This window comes from Acomys russatus, chromosome 3, assembly GCF_903995435.1.
Source record: "Acomys russatus chromosome 3, mAcoRus1.1, whole genome shotgun sequence".
Taxonomy (NCBI): Eukaryota; Metazoa; Chordata; class Mammalia; order Rodentia; family Muridae; genus Acomys; species Acomys russatus.
The window spans coordinates 5,133,766-5,156,278 of NC_067139.1; the positions used below are offsets into that span (position 1 = coordinate 5,133,766).

At 42.7% G+C, this 22,513-nt stretch overlaps 1 protein-coding gene across 2 annotated transcripts in view; it reads left to right on the forward strand.

The window, feature by feature from the left end:
- Vps41 (VPS41 subunit of HOPS complex) overlaps positions 1–22,513 on the forward strand; it is a 151,320-nt gene that overhangs the window by 87,911 nt on the left and 40,896 nt on the right. The window contains exons 8-14 of one of the 2 annotated variants that reach the window (XM_051168098.1): positions 461–580; positions 1,639–1,785; positions 6,054–6,120; positions 13,022–13,119; positions 16,477–16,606; positions 18,408–18,523; positions 20,121–20,177. In XM_051168098.1, coding sequence (XP_051024055.1) covers positions 461–580; positions 1,639–1,785; positions 6,054–6,120; positions 13,022–13,119; positions 16,477–16,606; positions 18,408–18,523; positions 20,121–20,177 — 735 coding nt within the window. The remainder of the gene's footprint in view (positions 1–460; positions 581–1,638; positions 1,786–6,053; positions 6,121–13,021; positions 13,120–16,476; positions 16,607–18,407; positions 18,524–20,120; positions 20,178–22,513) is intronic. The other variant, XM_051168106.1, reaches the window with a different exon arrangement.

Here is a 22,513-nt window from a genome sequence, read left to right on the forward strand (position 1 = left end):
ATACTGTCAAATTATTTGCTTTGGATTAAATGAAAGAAAAGCTGACTGTTTCCAACTAAAGCAGTTTAGCCTGTGATGACTATCATGTCAGTGAGAAACTTAAGAGTCTCTCATTTCCCAGTTTACAAAATGAATTAGTTCCTAGTTCTGTATTTGAAAAGCTTTCCTGAAGCTGGGTCCATGGAGGCATTGTTTGCGCCGAGTCTTGGTGTTTTGGTGCCATCTTGTGGCTGGGACTTGTCATACCGCAGTGCTCAAATCTGATTTAAGTAGGCATCCAGGCAGTTCAAGATACATAGGAGATTCTTTCCAAAAGCAGGGTATCTACTAAAAAATTAACATAAAAACATTGAAGGTGGATTATTTGTCATTTGGTAACACTGACACACAGAAAGGGTGAGTAAAGGGTCTTCCGTGTGACTCTGGGTGTCTGAAAGCCCGTGTTTTGCTGTGTCCTCAGTTGCTGCTGTTTGAGCGGACGTGGATGAACAGATGGAAGTCTTCCGTCCTACACGAAGGGGAAGGGAACATAAGGAGTGTGAAGTGGAGGGGACATCTGATTGCGTGGGCCAATAATATGGTAAAGGCACATGTCTGTCTCTCTAACACTTGTGCGGTCTCGGAAGGGTGCCAGATAGAAAGGCCCAGGGCAGAGGAGATAATAGCACTGTTCTGATAGACACAGTGACTGATACCACACCACAGCTCAAGGAGTCTTGTCACCTGGCCTTTCCTAGCCCAGTAGTTCCCAGCACATTGTAGACTCGGTTTTGGCGTAAGAATCCGAGGCACAGAGTAGCCAAGAAAATGAAAAGCCATCTTAATAATTGAAGGGCAGCTTTAGGCATGTGCTCTGGAAATACATTTATCTGTTGCCCATGGGCCACTGATAGAAGCGAGTGAAGAATATTTTTGATTTCTCCTTTACTCCTAGTAACCATAGGCCAAAACACAGCCCTGCCTTTAAGAAGTGTAGTATATTTTAAGTATTGCACTCACTTAAAGTTTATCTAATATAAAATGGGGTCTGGATAAAGTTTAAAAAGTAATCTTTTTCATATATGTGATATTTTCTGAAATTTTAATACACAGATAAGAAAATCAGTTCCATTCTGTTATGGTAAAAGTCATCTGGGTCCCACCGTACTATTTGGGATTTTCTTTACTTCTCATGGGTCACAATGAAAGTAAACAGCCATGGTCTCCAGGCTCATTCTGAGCTGGCAGCATGCTTGGTGTTTCCATTCCAGCATTTTAGCTGTCACATGTCATTTTCCTTGAATGGGTGGGTTTTCAGAACCAAAGCCTTTCTGAAAAACTAAAACTTATTCTTGTGCAGACTAAGTGTTCCTTTAGAAATGGCTGCAGCCTGTCAGGTTGCAAGCAAGCTTGGTGTGCCTGTGCAATGTACATTTGTGTTGGATTTCCATTACCCATGCCATGCACTAATCACACAGCCTTGTCCAGAAAGGAGTGTGGAGTTCAATTCTGGTCCTCATAGGCTCTGCATAAAGCAAGACCATGCCTTTGTGTGGTTCCTGGGCATGCCCACTAAACACCATTAGTGTTTTGAATAGCACACCTATTGATATGCCCCTTCTCAAGAATACAAGATGCATAATGTTGATTGTTTTGTAGGGTGTGAAGATTTTTGACATCACCTCAAAGCAAAGAATCACCAATGTTCCCCGAGATGACATCAGCCTGCGCCCAGATATGTATCCCTGCAGCCTCTGCTGGAAGGACACTGTGACACTCATTATTGGCTGGGGAACCTCCATCAAGGTGGCTAGCTGGCCTTTATATTAAATGCAAAATCACTATAGATTCGTTGAGAGTGGTCTGAAGACATGATATTCATGAATAGTTTCTGGGAAACTTAATATTTTCACCTGAACACCAATGATAGGCAGTTTGTTTGACAAGTACAGATTTTAAGATGGGCTTTTCTTTTCTCTGATGTGCAACATAGTTTCCTTTTTATGTTCTCAGGAGGATGCTGTATTTGTTGCTCTCTGTTTCAGTTTCCCATAATCACACTGCAGTCCCTTAGCTGTTGATGGATCGTGCAGGCAGTTGGTTTTGGTGGTTTGGTCCAGGTGCTCATCTTCATAGTCCCTTTTCTTTGTCTTTATCCTTGAGGATTAGTTTCATTTGGGTCACTGATGGTAGTGAGGTAACACTAAAACTAAAATAATGCTGTATGTTTCATAAATTAATGACACAGAGACGCTGGCTCATTATCTAGATGATTAAAGTATTTTCTGACATTTAATTACGTGGCCCATACTTGCTGCTGCTGCTGCTGCTGTACTTGATGAAGTATAGCTGATTGCCAGAAGGAGCCGGCAGCCCAGTCAAGCCCAGTCCCCTTTATTCCACGCTTACCAGTGCTTAGATACAACAATCGCAGAAGTTTAGAGCTACAATACACAATTTAAAAAATAAACCAAGATTTACCTGATGTAAAAATACATATGAGGAAGTATCTCAGCAAGAGTTTAACAGTGTAGCCTTTAGCGTCAGGAAGACCTGGGGATGATTCACCCTTTCCACTTACTTCTTAGATGTGTGGAAGGGCATAGAGCCTGGAATATTGTAATGGCTTATAAATGTTACCTGTTCTTAAAACTTCAGCCCTATAAGGGGAATGAGAACCCCAAGTAGAAACAGAAAGCATGGCAGTGGCTAGCGGCTCGCTACCCGAACCAACACTGTGGCCTCTGGGCCGTTGTCTGCCAGCCCTCCTCACAGCTGTCACGCACATACTCTTTTAAAATCTAACCTCAAGTGCTTATTTATGTGGGAAAAATGTGGTTAAGTTCAGGATGGAGAGATTGTCCTGGGCTGTCCATCTCATTTTCTTAGTTACTTTTCTATTGCTGTGACAAAACACCATGACCAAGGCAACCTGTAAAAGCGAGTGTTGAATTGGGCTTATGTTTTCAGAGAGTTAGATAAGCAACAGACGTGAGGCTGGAGCAGCCAAGAGATCACATCATGATCCCTGAGTAGCAGGTGGAAAGATGATGTGTGGGAGCAATGCAGGTCTTTAACAACCCCAAAGCCTACCCCCGGTGACATTCTACTTCCAACAAGCCACACCTCTTAATCCTTTCCAAGTAGTTCCATCAATTGGGGACCGATAATTTAAACACATGAGTCTCTGGGAGGCCATTCCTCTTTATACCACCACATTACAGTCCCTGCCCTTTAAGCTCATGACCGTAACATAGTGGTCCAACTTCAAAAGTCCCCATGGTCTTTCCATTTCAAAACTGTTTAAAAGTCCAAACTTCCAAGTCTCTTCTTTCAAGGCAGTCACTTAATTGTAAACCCCTGTAAAATCAAAAGTAATTACATACTTCCACAATTACATAATGGCACAGAGTATACATTACCATTACAAAAGAGGAATAGGGGTTAGTAAAAATAATAATAATAATAATGGACCAAGAAAGTTCAAGACCCGGCAGGGAAAACCCCCAAGCTTGCTGTATGTCCAATGCCAGAGGGCTTGGATGGCTCTGTCCTTCCAGATTTGCTGCCTGCAATACACTTCTCTCTCATAGACTGGTTCCACTCTTACGTGCAGCTCTCTTTGGCACGTATCCCTTGGCTCTGGCATCACCAACATCTTGGAGTCTCCAACACAATCCCGATTCACTTTCACAGTTTCACAAAATGGCCTCTGAAGGCCTCTTGCTCTTTCAGGACCTTCATCCAGGGACTGCCCAACCACACATTCCCTGGCCTTAGCAGCTCCCCTTAACAATGGAGGGAGACTCCACACCTCCTTTACCAGTGTGTGCTTCATGACTGTAAAGCCAGAACCGCTGGGCAGTGCTGCCAAGTTTGGTGGATGCTTGAGGTGGAGCCTGGCCACAGTTGCAGCAGCTTTCCATTGTTGTTGCTGTTTAGAAGCAGAGAATTATGAGGCTGTTTACTCTTACAGATGGAAGTTAGCCCGAGGGCACCCTGCCTTTATTCCAGTTTGGATCCGCCTGTCCTTCGTCACTGCATCGCTTTCAGCACACAATATTTTGGTGCTGTTTTCCTCTTTAAACTATACATTATGTATTTCTTTTTGCCATGCTTGTTCTTTTTCACTGTAGACCCAAGAGTGATTACTAATAGCCTGGCAATAGAATCAATACTAGGTTGCCTTGAAGTCTGCTTTGCCAAAGAAAGTAGTCCATTGCTTTTTCAATTTAGCCTCATGCAAATTCTTAGGACAAGGACAAAATGCAACTCTTTGTTTGCCAAACTATCAAAAGACTGGTCTCTATCCAAGCTGCCAATATTTTTCCCTCTGAAGCTTCCTGAACTGTGCCTCCACAGTCCACATAGCTCTCAGCACTACTTCCAAGATCCTCCTGGTACTGCCCAGTTAGCCCAGCTTGCAGCATCAATCACCTTCCTACTCCAAAGTCCCAAAGTCATCCACATTGCAGCAAAATACAACAGGGCAGGTTCGTCGCAGCGGTATCCCACTCCTTGGTACCAACTTCTGTCTGCCTTGTTTTTCTGTTGCTGTGATGAAACACTCTGATGAGGGCAGCTTATAAAAGAGCTTTTAATTGGACTTACGGTTGCAGATAATTCAGAGCCCATCATAGCATGGCAGCAAGCAACAGACACGTTGGCTGGAGCATCTGAGAACTCACATTTTGGTCCACAAATAGGTGGCAGAGAAAGAACACATTGGGGATGGTTTTACAAGTCTTCTGAGTCTTCAAGGCCCACCTCTAGTGACAAACCTCCTCCTACAAGGCCACACCTTCTAATCCTTAGCAAATAGTTCATAAACTAGGAACAAAGTATCTGAACATGTGAGCCTGTGAGGGCCATGTTCATCCAAAGTAACCATCCTAGGGATACCAGGGTGGAGGTGGACAAGGAAGAGGCTGTTACACAAGAGAATAGTGTGTTGCTTCTGCAGTGAGCAAACTGGCCAGGCATAGATTCTCTCTTAGGGCCTACAAGGAAGTGCTGCTGTCCTGCCCACACCTCAAGCCACCTGACTGGGAAACTGATCAGACCTGTCGCTTTAGATCTATAAGTGAATGAATGCATATCTGTTTAAAACTGCCGCATTTGTGTAATGTGTTAAAACAGTCATAGATAATGAATGCATATTCTCTGCTTAAATCACAATATGCAAATTTTATGTCATTATTCTATTTTATTAGGGATTTTTTTTTTTTCTTTCTCAGACTAGGTCATATTTTGAGCATTTCTCAGTTCAAAATCTTACTGAGAAATCTTGGCTAATAGAAGCAACTAGAATATGTGTTGGGGGAGTGAAAGTTTAGGGGATAAATGCATTTTTAGTTGCTGGTTTACAAAATACATATTTCTATGTCAACTTTACATGTGTAATTTGAAACAAAGACAGACAAACTTTGAAGAACGTGCATATAGTAAAAATGTTCTTCCCTCACTCAGTGGGAGACTACTCTCACCTTCCAGGCTATACACCTATGGGATCATAATGGGATGCATGCTGACTGCTGACGCTGTTGGACAACCATAGTGTGCATGTTCTACCAGAAACCCCTCCAGCATGTGTCTGCAGTCTTTACGTAGAGCTTCAGAGAATGGGCCACTAGAAACAGCAAGTCTATATAAAGCCTTTGTTATAGACTGTAACTTTATTGGGCTAATGTTGGGGAATCTAAATAATGATTGTTATAGCTTATTCAAACTAATTGCTTAATTTATTTTTTACTTTTAAGTGTATGCGTGTTTTTCCTGCATCTTATATGCCTACAAGGGTGAAAAAAGGGCAGTGGATCCTTTGGAACTGGAGTTCAGAGCTACAGTGAAAGTTCTGAGCCACCATGAGGGTGCTGGGAACTGACCCAGGTCCTTTGCAGGAGCATCCAGTGCGTGTCTGCTGCGTCATCTCCCAAGCCCCTCCAACCCATTCTGTCTTTTATGACTTAGAGTAGATTACATGTACTCCACTGTTGGGAGACATGATTCCCTTTTAAAATGCTATAGAGCATTTCTGTCATATCTAGAGAATAACATGTGAATTTCTATTCCAGATATGCTCAGTGAAGGAACGTCATGCCAGTGAGATGCGGGATCTGCCCAGTCGATATGTTGAAATAGGTATGGGCCCTCCCATATCTCCTGTAATGGTAAAACTTCGACAAAGTATCTGGTTGTCAGGTGGAAAGTGAAGGCCACGTCCTCCACCAGAGCGTATCTCTTGGTATTTGCATAAAAGGGGTCCAGAAAGCCTTCAGGTTCTGGAAACTCACTGGGAAAACCCTTCTTTCCCCCAAACAAACAAACAAAATATCTTTCTCATAATAACACTGTAGTTGGCTTTGAAATCAGATAATCATAGATTTGGATCCTGGTTTAATATTTACTGCCAGGACCTCAGACAGATTTCTGCTGTTTTAATATTCTCATGTGTAAAAGGTGAGAAAGAATGCTCTCAGGTGGTTGTAAGGAGGGTGAGTGCATGTGTGCATGTACCTAGTACAGTACTGACTCTTGGTCATCTTCACTTGAAACTTCTCAGTACTCATTTTTTGTTACCATAAGCTTGGCCCCATATTGGAGCATTACAGCTGCCTTCTTAGTGGTCTCTGCTCACTGTGACTCTAAGCCAGTCTCTTCTCACAATAGAAGTGCAGACCAGATCGTGTAATTGTCCCTCAGTTGTCCTTTCACGTTGTTCAGAGGATAAAGAATGCTGCAGAGGCTGGTGTTGCCCAACCCTGTCTCCAGCAACAGCTCTCACTGAGCCTGTTTGCGGTCTGTGTGCTACAGCCACAGCGACTTTCCTGCACAGACCTGGGCTCTTCCTTCCCAAACTGTGTCGAGAACATTCGTCTTGCATCTTTTCTCTTCACCAGCTTTTAATCATACCTTGGGCCAAACATTGCTTTCCTGAGAAAACCCACTGGTCCTGCTTGACTGGACTACGCCCACACATTCAAGTGTGGGCTCTCTCTGCCTCTGGCTCTGTGGCTGCATCAGTTCTTGAGTTCTTGATTATTGGTACGTTTCTGTGTCACGTCAATGCAAACATAGGCTCATCTGTTTTTGCTTACTTTCTTGAATGCCTAGAGCATTATAGTAGATACTAAATACTACATTGAGATTAAGTGCCCCTTGGAATCAGCTACATGTTTCATGTACCAAGTGTTATTTGCCATTACATTGATGAGGAAAAATAAGTCTTTCCATATTAAAGTTGGCTGTAAAATGTGCTTGTGCCTTTGGATGGTGGGTGGCATGGAAGCTGTTTCTGTAGCCAGAGGAGGCTCACACCTGCAATCTCAGCACTCAGGGATCTGTGGCAAGGTGCTTGACACAAGTCTGAGATTACCGTGGTTACGTAATGGGCTCAAGGCCAGCCTGGCTACAGAGTAAAGCAGTGTCTCAAGAGCACAGAGCAGACAAAGAAGAGCAGAAGGAACCCCCATCTCACAGGGGCAGGCAGTGTAGCCCCACCTCACAGCCAGAGGGACCCAGGGAAGGACCACCTGCTCTGACATGTAGATCCAAACCCCTAGGTAAGAATTTCCCAAACACTACAGACCTCGGCACACATCAACGGAGATGCTGTGTGTCTGTTTGCTAAACAACTGAATGTGATGGAAATGCCCAGGTTCCCCCCGCCCCCGAAGTTTTTTAAATTTTGGTTGAGAGAAGTACCTCATTTAGAGAAATGAAATTATGTTTTTCCTTATTTCATTCTTAGGTCAGCAACCTGTACTTTTGCATGCTCCGTGTTAGTGAGTCTCTGCAGCACACATGCCTTGGGGAGTTTGCTGTGACTCTGTCCTCCTTTCAGGGGGTAGAGAGCCACTGTGATTTGGTTCATGACTTGTGTTTAGCTCATACACTGAGATGATTTTATACTTATGATAAAAAGAATAATCATTTGGTTTAGACATTTTTACCCAGCATGCCTTGACTTTCTCTTTTTCTTTTATCTAAGCTTGAATATTGTTATAATGAAGCATCCTTGTTACATATTACAGATTAATGTACCAGATATCAACTAGAGAATCTGGGATTAAAATGAAACCTAAGTTGCCTTAAGTGGTCTCTGACCTGTGTGTTACTATTGGCTCGTTTGTTGTTGTTGTTTGTTTTTTTGTTTTGTTTTGTTTTGAATTTTCCTCGTATTTAGTCTGTTAGTCAGTCTCTTCAGTTTTCACTTTGGGGTGAAGTGATTTGCTATGTGTGAAGCATCGCATCACTTTTTACTTCAGCGTGTCTGCTTCTGAGCAATCCCTCAGGCTACTGACGTGCTGATTCCAATAGTGTTTTCTCTGACCACCGTGGTCAAGCAAGTGTCCAGACGTAGTGAAAGCTCTCTGGGCACAGTTTGCTCCTGCTTTGGCCTGCCGACTGAGAGCGGGGATCCTTTGCCACAAGACTGCTGTAAAGGAGCGAGAATGCAATATGAGAGACTCACAGATAACTGTTCTTCTTTACAGATTGGCTTTTGGGGAGGGACCAGAAGAGATGGTGGAAATTCTGTGTCCTGCAGTATGCCTACCCTTACGCTAAAAAAGAGAGTTCTAGAGAGGGCAAGGCACTCTGAGCACAAAGACCTCAAGTCTTCCACTGCTGTCCTTGGTGGGGCAGTATGTGTGTAGCTTGTGTTCTCTGTGTTGTCACTTAGAGTGTCCAGCTGGGAAAGTAAGACATTGGAGTGTGACACCTGCTACTCCTCTTCTGAGGAGACGTTAGTTGCTGATCTTCTGTGTGCTCAGTGCACCAATTCTTACAGCATATCTATGCTGCTTTCTGAGTACGCTAGAGTGTGGAGGCCTTTGCTACCATGTTGGGATGAGGCGACCATGTGGCAGTGCAGTTCCTACCACAACTGGTGTTCTTCAGCAAAACGCTGTGTATGGAAACACAGCACACTGCCTCGGCCCCAGAGCCTTCTCTTCAGTTCTAGATGCCCCTGATCTCAGGTGTAGGCTCTGTCTTCTCTGGCACAAGTTTTCTCTCAGCCTTCACTTCCAAGCCTTTGATTTCTCTTTTGTGGACTGTAAAACCCAACAAGTTGTTCTTTGTGACTCATCTTTTCCTGATAATCCATTTAAATGTGTGCTTCTGTCTAGTTAAATTTGTAAACCACCTCTTTCGAAGTAGCTTTCCTTTAGAAAAAGACAAGACTTATTAAAAGTATTAAAGTCATTGTTCTGTGGTGTAGAATGGAATATCAGGAAAGATAAACTTTATTGGCCACTGTTATTTTTGAAATACAAAGCCAATAATTGCTAGAAGATATTTTACAAGATTAGTCCATATGTGTTTGATATTCTGTGTATGTTCCATAGGAGAATAAATACAGCAATTTGACATTTCTTCCTTTATTTATGTAGAAACATTTGTTCCTTGTACCTGTGTGTATTCTAGTACCATGGTCTCTAGCCACCCTTTCTTTACCTTAGCATTAACGTGAAAGGTGCGCAGCACTTGTGAGATCTAAACACACTCTTGTCTTAGTGGAGAATACTGAAGAGCGTGGTTCTCGCTGTGCTGTTGTAGGACACAGTATCTGCGGGCACCTCACACACTAACGCCTCAGCGAGTGAGGCTTCACGTGGGATTTTTTGTTTTTGACGTGTTTCTACTTGTAGGTTTTACGAGAGGAATTACTGGGTGTCAGAGATACAGCAGTTACAACTCTCCACCGTGGGTCACACCGAGTGTTGCTGTCATGGCAACTGCTGTCTAAGCAGACTGTGGGTGGTATGAGGGAATGATTCAACACAAGGGATGTTTCAGCTTTATCTAGACGTTGATAACTCCTGTGTTTCTAAACTCTTAACTGTTAGTTGTTGTAATATACTTCTTCCTTGGTACTCTAAGTGATCATTAACTCACAGTTGGTATTGTGATAGCTTAGTGTCTACAAGTACACATTTACCACCTGAAACTGAGATGAATGCCTACAGCCTTCTCTTGTTTTATCCTGAACATATTAGTGTTTTCCATGATCTCAAAGATCATGAACTCTCCATCTTGTTTATGTAAGCACTGCAGATTAAGGAAATCAGGATGTAGAGTGAAGATTTGCATAGGGCATTGTCCTGGTGGCTTTGTTCTGTACCTTAGAGCTAGGTTGTTGTTGTTGTTTTAAAATATCAGGCCTTGATGTAAATTTAGTTACCATTAGGAGACATTGCTTCATCCTATCTCTCAGTTGGGCAGGCCATGTGATCTACAGAGAGGACAGTACCTCATAGCTCAGGGTCCACCACGCCTTGGATATGCTTGCACAAGTGCACACAGGCCTCCTCATGGCCCTCATGAGGAGGGTTTCTCTGGCTTTTCTGAATTTCGTTTTTTGCCCAGACTAGTGGCAAGGAAGCTGTGTAGTTGCACTTCTGTGACAGCATATGATTAGTGAGACAGCACTCAACTCCATTTGTGTGAGGACACTTGGAATAATGGTCACCAAATTCAATTTTTAGTTTCCTTCCTTCTAGATGGGTGAGATTGCCACCTTCCCCCTAAGTGATCCCAGTGTGGACCCAGCAGATCAGCAGATGTGCACTTCACTCTCTCATGTCTTCCCATACTCACACCCTGTGCTCCTGCGTCTCTGGAGACCTTTGCCCTGTCTACACTGCACATTCCCTTCTCCACGCTGTGGTTGAGGTGGAAACGGTTGTTAATGAGCTTCCTTGGACCATTTCCCATGCTGCCTCTTATCAGAAATGTTTTTATGTGGCTCCATAAGACAATGCTCAGCGCAAGCTTCCAAAAGGAAGAAAAACGTTAGTGGCAGAGCTAGGCCAAAGCACCTGTTGTGTGTGAGGAAACCAGGCAATGACAAGGCGTAAGAGCTACTATCCACGGTAGCTGGGAATGGTGGCACACCTATAACCCCAGCATTTAGGAGGTGGGATGAGGAAGACCAGAGCTCAAAGACATCATCAGCTACCTAATCAATTCAGAGCCAACCTGGGCTACATAAGACCCTGTCTCAAAACTCTCACCTATTGTAAAGTTTATATTAGTCATTTTTGGTCAGCTGTTTTAGGATAGAAGTTAAATTATGAAGATGATTATAAAGATAAGCAAGGACTAGGAAAATCAAGGAGTCTGATGAACAAGAAAGAGAAAAGAAGAAAGATTCTCGCGTTCCTCATTCCATCTGTATTTTAGATTGTACCCCTTCTCTTGTTTCTTTTCAGATGAGAAAACTTTTCACATTGAATCTAAAGTAACTGGTTTAATCCAGTTTAGTGGAAGTTATGATTCAGTTTCCAGACTGTACAAGCATTCAGTATCACCTCCAGCATGACAAACTGAGCTCTCCCAACTCGAGAAAAGAAAGTTTTCCCACCATAGATGTTAATCAGAGTGCAGCCAATATCCATTGTCAGAGGCAGCCTCAATTATGAAACTTCCGACCAGTGGGAGAAGTCCAAATGTGAGCCACACACGAGGGAATCTCACCTCAAAACTCAGTCTCCTTAACTGCTGCCAGCTTCTGGTCACATCAGGGAGCCGTCAGAATCAGCCATAGGAGTATGTGTTTATATTTCCCCCATATAATAAGTAAATGTACTCCTCCCCAGCATTGGGGTTCGACATTGTCCTTCATGCATGCCAGACAAGCAGTGTAGCACTGACCTGTGCCCGAAGCCCCCCTTTAATGTTTCGCCTTGAGGCAGGCTCTCACTAAGTTCCATAGGCTGACTTTGAACTCGTGCTATACCCCGTAACAATCCTGGAGCTGGTGACCCTCTTTTCCTGAGCCTGTGGAGAGCTGAGGTGCAGAGCCGCACTGCCAAGCCCGGCAGCACTTTGTGTGTGTGTGTATGTGTGTGTGTGTGTGTGGTTGCGTTAACTGTGTGAGCACACTCATCTGAATTGGAACCTCAGGAATCCAAAGAGGTTGTGGGGTGTCTTCCTCTGTCACTGCCTTAGTGCCTTAAGACTTGAGCCAGACTGCCATTTTAGTTAAGCTGACTGTCCTCCCTGGCCCCAGTCCTGCAAAAGCTGGGACTATAGACACGTGTGTTCGTGCCTGGCTTCTGTGTGGGTGCTGTGGGTTTAGACTCAGAGCCTCATGCTTGCACAGTCCAGCCTTACACATTCGGCTGTTTCCTTAGTGTATACTTCTTAGCTCATCATTATCATCATAGTGATAATAATAATAATCCTTTTTAAGTTTAAGTACATCAATACTTCTTAACTTTCTTTATATATAAGGTATATAAGTAAGATGTTTAAATAAAATGTCAAAAGCCAAAACCAAAGTAATGTTTTATAACAACAAAAGCGTCACGTGTACTGTTTGCACCACTGTACTTTACCTATGAGAAAGAAAAAGGCCGGGTGTGTGGGTGTGGTCGTACACACCTCTCTAATCCCAGCACTCGGGAGGCAGAGGCAGGTGGATCTCTGTGAGTTTGAGACCAGTCTGGTCTACAAAGTGAGTCCAGGACAGCCAAGGCTACACAGAGAACCTGTCTCAGGAAACAAAACAAAACAAAAACAAACAAAAGAAAGAAAAACCTACACTCAAACACTTCTTAAAGTTAATGTTATTAAAGATAATTTTACTATTATTATTAAAGATAATTGATGTCAGGTTTTATTGTTTTCAAAAGTCTGCATGTAATGTAATGACATTCCTATTTAAGTTCTGTAGCACAGTGAAGCATCACATTTGCCATATAGAGGTTCTTGTTTGTTTGTTTGTTTGTCTGTGATGTCAGTTTTGAACCCTGTGTTTCTGCATGTCTTTCCTGGGACAGACTGTTGTAAATCGCTTTCCATGCTGGCTGGTGAAAAGTTCTTTAACTTAAGCCACACTTCAGTGCATATTTAGTATAGTATCATAATTCAACACATACACTGTGTGTGTCATGATCACACTGGGGAAGAAGCATGTATTTCCATTCCAAGCATTTTTCAGTGCTTTACAGCATTCACAGTTGCTGTGTCTTTGCCATCATGTGCACTTTTTTGCTTCGTATAATAGTGAATCCTTTCTACCTTTTGTTTGCAGTGTCTCAGTTTGAAACTGAATTCTACATTAGCGGACTTGCACCTCTGTGTGATCAGCTTGTTGTACTTTCCTACGTAAAGGAGGTTTCCGAAAAAACGGTAATTATCTTCTCCCCAGGGTCAGAGGGATGTGGAGGAGTTGGCTGTTAGCATCGCACCCAGGTCAGGCTGTCTGTCACGGGAGATTGCTGTAATCTGAGCAGAACTTTCTGGCTTGTGAAATAAGCCTAGCGGAAATTACCCTGCGGACCAGCATATGTACCTTCAGAAATCACACTCATTGCCTGGCTTTGTTCCCTTTCCTATACAAAGAAGAAAGTCTGGGCTTTTTTGGTTTTCTTTTTTGGTTTTTTTTTTTTTTTTTTTTTTTCTTCCTTTCTTTTTCATCAGTTGCTTGATATTTTCGTTGAAAGAAATAAAGGATTCCTCATGCTAAAAGGCAAAGGAACTGAGCTGACCTTGTGTTTGCAGAGATGACAGCCATGAAGCTGATTGCTGCAGCAGCAGGGGGTTCCAGGCACCAGAGGCAGTCACTGCTAGGGTAGCTCCTCCTTGCCTGGAGTCCAGATGCACCTGTTTACCTCACAGAAGCTGGAAAGTTCCAAGTGCCTAAAGTCCTGCTTTGAAGGAGATTGTTGCTCATTCAGTTATCAGTGTAGGTGATAGACGCTAAAATGTGTTGCTAACAAGAAACAGCAGAGAAAACCAAATTTAGTTCTCATGGCATTGGGATGAAACTCTCATCTGGGATTTAGTGATACCTAGGCTCCCTTTAAAGCCCAGAGCAGCATTGTTCCAAGTTTGCCTATTGTTCAGGGGCCCCACCCGGACTGGGAGAGCGGCAGCCTCAAGGCCTGAGCAGGGGAAGCTTGTTGTAAAGGATTTCCTTTTGGGTACTATATATAAAAGAAATTGCAATTGATTCTCTGGCTCGCTGCAGTCAGCGGGCAGGTGGAGTGTGCTTTCCCTGTTGTACCCTCCTCCTTCTCCTTTTCTTCCTCCTCCTCTTTTTCCCCCCTCAAATGGCAAGAAATAGAATAGGTGAGAAAAGCCCAGGGAGCCCTTGTTGTGAACGGTGGCTGCACTTGAGCCTTTCTCTGAAAGAACACTTGCATTAGGAAGCCATCACTATAGTAACTGAGGCTCTGGGTGCCCATGTTGCTAGGCAATGAAATGCTGTAGACTTAAGTGAACCCTCAAACCTCCTAAAATCAATAGGGTTGGCTTCTAGCCCTATTGAAGGACATCAGTTTATTATTATTTTATTTATTTTTTGAAAATACAGAAAGGCAGAGGCTCCTGGGGGAGCAAGAGTGGTGCTTTCTGATGAGGAGTGTGGGGCCGATTGAGGATGCGAAGGAAGGAAACAAGGGAAGAAGCAATAACATTGGGAAGGGGGAGGCCTAATAAACAACTGGTCAAAAAATAAAATAGGAAACCTGGGAAACCGGTGTTAATAAAGAACAGAAGCAAGGAGAAGCCTCAGGAAGGCCATCCTCACAGGGCAGGCCACATAGCATGCCAGCGTGTGGACACTCACTTCATATAGCGTCAGTGTGTGCGCTCAGCCCCTAACCATGGAGTAACTGAGCAAAATCGGGGCCAAAGAATGACAACAGGCTTAGGGTACACCATTACCCAATTCTATTTTCACACTGAAAATGTTTCTATTAGATTTTTATTGGCTGTTTCTCTTGGCTTTTCATTACTCTCAAGTGTTTCCTGCGTGAAGCCTTTTGTGTGTCCACCTGTTCTCTACCCCTGTGGCAGCTACTGCTCCTTTGTGTGACTCAATTGTTCTAATCTTTACTCCACTCCACATACTTGGCAGGGACCCCATCACTGAACTACATCCCTAGCCATCAAAGCTTTTTATATGATCTAGTAAATGTCACTATTTTTCATCTTGTCATGATTTTGAATTTTTTTTATCATTTTTATTGCACCAAGATTGTAAATACTCCTATTTTTTTCTCTCTGTTTTTTGTTGTTAAAATTAGATATTTTTTTACCATTTTTTTTTCAAAGCTCAGGGAAAGTGTGGTGTATATCCCCTGTTTTCTTCTTGTAGGTGATTGTTAATAGCTGTAGCCCCACTGTGAGATAGAAAGCTGGAACAATGGATTCTTTGTTAACACATGTGCTTAGAGAGGTCCACTTCCACTGCTTTATGTAAAGACAGAGCTTCTGGGTTTGTTTTCTGCCTTATTCCTCTCTCCTCCCCACTCCATACCAGATCCAAGCGTGTGCACTGTTGCTCCTTTGCTGGTTGATGGCATGTACCCTTCATGCCTGCAATGCCTGTATCCCCAAAGCATAAGAAAGAGAGAAGGGCCCATTTGATCCAGAAGGCCAAGGCTGACCGGGGGACATCCCAGCCCTCCCACGGACTTAGTTAATTTTAATCTTACTTTTGTAGCCGTCAGTCTCTCTGTCTGTAAAACTGAGAATGATAATGCTTAATCACTTTCCAGGCTTCCTTTGAGAACCCAGCCGAGTGATCTACGTAATGTCACCCATGGTCCTCAGAAATGTCAGCTCATCTTTCCCCTGTCATGAACTAGTGCTTCCCTTTCAGAAGCTGTAGTCACTCGATATTTATGCTAATTATAGTCAAGTAAAATTGAGAATTTAATTCTCTGTTCAACTAACCACATTGCGTCGGCAGCCGCCTGCAACCATGGTCTTCTGTACCAGGTGATGTCATGCAGGCAGTTTGACCATCTTGACAAGATCTGATTTAGTGTTGAATTTAATCTTTCCGGCATTGCTAGTAAGTTTCCTCATATTGGCAGTCGTTTGTAAGTCTGTTTTGCCTTTCCTCATATTATGCAGATGAGCTGTAATGAGTTTGTGTGTGTTCGTCACTTTTCTCGCTGCTGTGATGAAATACTGGGCAGCTTAAGGAAGAAAGGTGTTGTCCTATCTCACAGTATGGCAGTACAGCCTATCCTGGAGGGGACTCTCGGTGGCAGCTGATGACGTCACTTCCGCCAGCTGGCAGCAGAGGGAGATGATGCTGATGCTTGGCTTGCTGTTTCCTTTTAGTCCAGGATCAGAACTGGGATGGTACTGCCCACACTGGGAGTGGGGAACTCTCCCTTGCATGTTTTAACTTTCCTGGACACATCTTCATATTCATGCCCAGAAATATGCTTCCATGGTGATTCTAAATGCCACCTAATGGTGCTACTCCAAACGCTATCAAGTGATGAAGATTCTCATCAGCTACCACTGCCTTAGGATTGCATTCTGTGGTAGGGCTGTTCATAAATACCACAATTTCACAAAGAAAGAGTGCAAAATAAAGCACGATTGGGTAGCCGTTTGTGGCAAGCTTTTAGGAAAACTTGTTTGTATACCTAAATGATAAATTCAAAATAAGTATGCATAGCTTGTTCCTTTGTGTAACCTGCAGAAGTGCCGGTAAGCTGCACCCTCCCTGTGTTTCCTCAGGAAAGAGAGTACTGTGCCAGGCCCAGACTGGACATCATCCAGCCACTGCCCGAGACTTGCGAAGAGATCTCATCCGATGCTCTGACAGTCAGGGGCTTCCAGGAGAATGAGTGCAGGGATTACCACTTAGGTGAGACAGCAGAGGTCTGCTTGTGCGTCTTCTTACACTTACTCTGTTGCCTTTCTATTCAGCTCACACAAGGGAATGTAAACACAGGTGCTGACCGGACTGTAGACAGTACCTGGGCTGTCCTGTGGCATGAGAGCCTGAGTTCTAGACTCAGAAATACTGCATGTCTTGTCTGAGTGTACATATAAAAAAGAATGTTCTGGGAAAGGAACCAAGGTGAGAAGTAGGTTTATTTTTTGTCCTGTTTTTTTGTTTTTCCTTCTAACCAGCTAGTCATCTAGCTATGTTTGCCGTGCTGGGAATCAAACCCTTGGCTTTAAACATGCCAGGCGAGCACGCTGTCCCTCCGAATATCCCAGCCTTGTCCTGTCCCTCTAAGTGACATTTAGCTTGGCCTCAAGCAGCATGACTGGAGGTTTTTTGTTTTTTTTTTTCCCCTCAGTCCAAACTTTATGTTCCTGGAAGGTTTGCTGTGGGTGGCAGCAAAGTCCTTCTGTTGGGAACTGAGTAGTGACAGATGGAAAGGCCCCCACTGCAGCACTAGGGACTGCGGGATGTTGGCAGAGTGGGTGGACGAGCGCGGGGGGCAACTATACGTAGTCACTCACTGCTCAGGAGCAGAAGGGGAGCTATGGCTCTGTATTCCTGTCTAGGAAGTCTTGTAAAATACATCGAAAGTGGGGGAGAAAAAAACCCACTTACGCACTTTAGATACTTCTTCCTGCTTTATGAACAACAGACATCTTTTTTAAAAAATATATTTTATTAATTTATTTATATTACATCTCAGTTGTTATCCCATCCCTTCTCCTCCCATTCCTTCCTCCCTCCCATTTTCCTCTTACTCCCCTCCCCTATGTCTGTGACTGAGGGGGACCCTATATGCTCATAGGGTATCAAGTCTCTTCTTGGTAGCCTGCTATCCTTTCTCTGAGTGCCACCAGGCCTCCCCATCCAGGGGACATGGTCAAAGTCAGACCCCATTCTCTACTCAACTGTGAAGAATGTCCTGTCCATTGGGAGATTAGACATCTTAGGAAAATAATTCTAGTTTCCATGTGAACAAAGAAATGATGCAACACCCTACATGCATCTGGCCCTTCTTACATGAGCCCTCTAATTAGTTAAAAAACTGTACGAGTTTATAAAAAACAATTGTGATTCAGAGCCAAATGTATACAGTCTGAGTATTTTGCTCAGAGCACTCGGTTGTTTGCTTAGAAACCCTTCGGAGCAGGTTTAGTAATTGACTTCTGCAGGGAACGGTCAGCATCAGCCTCCCAGAGCTGACATGACAGATTGTGTCCCCAGGGCTTGGGTGTCTGTCATTTATGCATTACATAGCCTTGACCCTGGTGAGGAGAAAACATTTATTGTTAACTGTGGGATATAATTGTTCTGTAAGAAAAGAGCGGCTCTCTAAGTGTCCATAAATAAAGTTTATAAACAGTAGATAAAGTCCAGTATGCACCAGCACAGGCAGCTAGGATTCTGTTTCTTTGAAGTCGGAATGTTAAACATTTTAAGCCTACCTTATTTGTGTTAGTTTGTTTGTAGTCTTTTCTTCTAGCTGTTTCTCCGTCCCTCTCTATTGGATAGTGTGACACTGTGGTCCATTTCAGAGCAGTCTATGCTGCCATTCTCACCCTCCGTGGCTCTCCAGAAGAGTCAAGCACACTTGGCTGCAGAGGTAGATAATTGACTGTTGAGTCTGAAATTGTGGCCTAATTACATCTCCCAAAACTATTGCAACTTTGTAATATGAAGTCACCCAGGCTGTCCTCTCTCTCCTCCCTTCAAGAGTACTCTGAAGGGGAATCACTCTTCTACATCGTGAGTCCAAGAGACGTCGTCATCGCCAAGGAACGGGACCAAGATGATCATATCGACTGGCTCCTTGAGAAGAAGAAATATGAAGTAGTTTTGATTTTACTTTCTTGAAAGTATTGACTTGTCTGAACATAGAAAAGAGAAAAGATTTTTTATAGTAAATCTTTCTTATTGAGTTAGTGTGCTCCAAACCAAAATCTCTCTCTCAGAAATCAGAGAACAGAAGGCATGCTGTTCAGTTGACCGGCTTTCCTGTTGAGGGGTGGGTTGGGAAGATTGCGTGGTTCACAGAAGGGGAGTCAGTAGATCTGATGTACTGAAGGTTTTGTGATTCTTTTCCTAATAATTTTTTTAAGGGTCTTCTCTTTGGATCTATTCATAAAATTGCTCATTTTCCCATATTTTGTGTATAACAGAAAGATACCAGATTTATTCTTAGAGTAGTTTGAGCTCATTTGGGTGGACCAATGCTGTCCACTTCACTGAGCCATAGTTTAGACAGGCTTAAGTAGTGTAGAAACATGACTGACTTTAGGATTTAAACAATAACATTTTACACAATTGTAATTGCTGCTGAGATACTTTGTTTCTTAGAATGACTCTGAATGTTCTGTATGACCATCAGCAGAAAAGAACAGTTACTAGTTTACCTGGAAGGACTGGGGCATTTTTTATTAATTTGTAACTGGTGCCCTGTTGTTATATTTTAATACCTGGTATATAATCAAGCTATTACTATATTGCTTTAGGTTAAGTAATTTTTTAGTGTTTCTTATATTTACTTAGTTCCTCCTTTGTATATGTGTGTGCATCTGTATGAATGTATGAACATGTATGCGTGGGTACTTATTCTTGTTTATCTGTACAGAGGCCGGAAGGTGATATAGTGTGTCCTCTTCCGCTCTCCACTTCCTTCTTTTGAGGCAGGGTCTTTCAGTAAATCCATTCTTCAAGTCCTCTCTGCTAGGCTAGAAGCCAACAATTCTAGCTGTCCTCTTGTATCACCACCCTCCGAGCCGGTCTTACTGGCATTTGGAGAGACTCCGGGCTTGTTACATAGATGCTGGGATTCGAACTCTGCTCCTCACGATTGCAAAGCAAGCACTCGGAAATGCCGAACCATCTCTCCAGACCCTAGATTAAGTAACACTTTATGAAATTAGTTTATGTGTTAAGTATTTGTTAAACTAATACTTGTAAGCTTTCTGAAATAAAAAGATAATATGATTTTCATAAGCTTAGTTGTAGACCTGAAAACAGATACATGCAGTTTACATTTATTGAATCATAAATGAAAAGTGTCCTTTGTCAGTCTATGTCACCCAGATTGAAAATGACAGGTACCCTTTTTGCTTGAAGTCTAGGAGATTTTGTTATTCTTTTATTTGTATATGAAATATGATTCCAGGATCTTAATGTGGGAACGAATCAAGTGGAAGTGAAAAAAGTCTTCATTTTGGTTGAAGAGCTTTAATTTTAATTCAGTGATGTTCATTCAACTATAACATTGAAATTCCAGTGCCTTATTGGATAAAAAAAAACTCAGGAAAATGAGGTTGTACTTGTGTAGTTTAGAAGTTAAAATGTAACACATAGTTTATAACTGTACTTCTTTTCTCTCCCACTCTCTCCATTTTCTCTTTTCTCTTTTCATGCCTCTTACTATGATGCTGTGTAAACTTAGGAAGCTTTGATGGCAGCTGAAATTAGCCAACGGAACATTAAAAGGCATAAAATTCTGGTAAGTGCAGCTTCATTATTTGAAACCTAACTGTTGTTACTAGCTCATGAGGAACTGGACGATTTGAAAGCGACACGAATCTATTCATAATTTGTTTTGAGCTAATTCTTTTACCTGGGAGGGCAGAATATGTCATTTTATCAAATCAGTTTCTGCTTGTAAACAAGAGACTTGAACACCTGCTAGGATGTAGCTTTAGGAAATTTGGAAACCGCATTTGTACAATGCCCTCTCAATACAGAGCTCTCCGGGTGAACTTGTGGCAGCCTCTTTAAATCATAGGTAAAATCACGTTATCACAAAATGTATCGAGCCTGGTCTCTTCAAACTAGATTGCTTTGGTGTGGCCTTGATAACAAATTCAATTCCTTTTGTTATGGAGACTATTCTAGGAAATCAAATACATGTTTATTACATTTTGGACTCTGGGAAAGCACAGTGGCTAGAAACGCATTTCTTTGCTAAGTGTGACAGTGAATGTGCAGGCAAACACCTGAGGCGAACGCACAGTCTCTGCATGGGAAGAGTCCTGTCCTTACACATCACATAACCCTATTTACAAGTGAATCCTAGAAACTTAGCCTTCTGTGGGGAGTTGGGTCTCTGCACAAATTTCTTCTGTTACTTTCTGCATCCTAAAATTCTTTGTAAAATTGCACATACACAAGCCTTAATTCATAAAGAATGTATAAGCAAAACAATAAATAAAGAGAAGAGAGAAAACTCGCCATCTTTTAGGCACAATTGAAGAGAATAGAAATTCTTTTTAAAATTTTTTTATTAATTTATTCATATTACATCTCAATTGTTATCCTTTACTTGTATCCTCCCACTCCTCCCTCCCTCCTTCTTTCACCCTATTACCCTCCCCTAGGTCTGTGACAGAAGGGGACATCCTCCCCCACCATATATGGTCACAGCCTATCAGGTCTCATCTTGGCAGTCTGCTTATTCCTTTCTCTGGGTGCCCCCAGGGCTCCCCACCAAGGGGAAGTGGTCAAATAGTTCATGTCAGAGTCCATCCTAGCTCTCCACACAACTGTGGAGAGTGTCCTGTCCATTTGCTAGATCCAAGTAGGGGTTCAATGCTTACTTCATGTATTGTCCTTGGCTGGTACAGTAATTTAAGTAAACACCCCTGGGTCCAGATCTGCCCATCATGATGTTCTTCTTGTAGGTTTCTAGGACCATTTGAGTCCTTCTACTTCCCCATTCTCCCATATTTCTCTTACCTACAGTCCCAATAGGAGGTCCTCGCATCTATCCCAATCTCCTGGTAAGTGGAGATTTTCATGGGACATCCCTTTGGGGCTAGTGTCCAATTATAAGTGAGTATATACCATGTGAGTCTTTCTGAGTCTGGATTAACTCACTTGGGATGATTATTTCTAGCTCCATCCATTTGTCAGCAAATTTCAGGATTTCCTTGTTTTTAATAGCTGAGTAGTATTCCATAGTGTAAATGTACCACAGTTTCTTTATCCATTCTTTGACTGAGGGACATTTAGGTCGTTTCCAGATTCTGGCTAGAATGAATAAGGCTGCTATGAACATCGTTGAGCAAATTTTCTTGTTGTGTGCTGGAGCATCTTCTGGGTATATTTCAAGGAGTAGAATAGCTGGGTCTTGAGGAAGTCTAATTCCCAGTTTTCTGAGATAGCACCAGATAGATTTCCAAAGTGGCTGTACAAGTTTGCATTCCCACCAGCAATGAAGGAGTGTTCCTCTTTCTCCACATCCTCTCCAGCATGTGGTGTCATTTGAATTTTTGATCTTAGCCATTCTGATGGGTGTAAGATGGAATCTCAGAGTCGTTTGGATTTGTATTTCTCTGATGACTAAGGATATTGAGCATTTCCTTAAGTGTTTCTCAGTCATTCGATGTTCCTCTGTTGAGAATTCTCTGTTTAGTTCTTAGCCCCATTTCTCAGTTGGGTTATTTGGTTTGGTGGTGTTTAATTTCTTGAGTTCTTTATATATTTTGGATATTAGTCCTTTGTCAGATGTAGGGTTGGTGAAGATCTTTTCCCAGTCTGTAGGCTGTCGCTTTGTTCTGTTGACAGTGTCTTCTTCCTTACAGAAGTTTCTTAGCCTCATGAGGTCCCATTTATTAATTGTTGACCTTAGAGCCTAGGCTGTTGGTGTTCTGTTCAGGAAGTTGTCTACTGTGCCAATGAGTTCCAGGCTCTTCCCCACTTTTTCTTCTAACAGATTTAGTGTCTCTGGTTTTATGTAGAGGTCTTTAATCCACTTGGACTTGAGTTTTGTGCATGGTGATAAATGTGGATCTACTTGCATCTTTCTACATGTAGACATCCAGTTAGACCAGCACCATT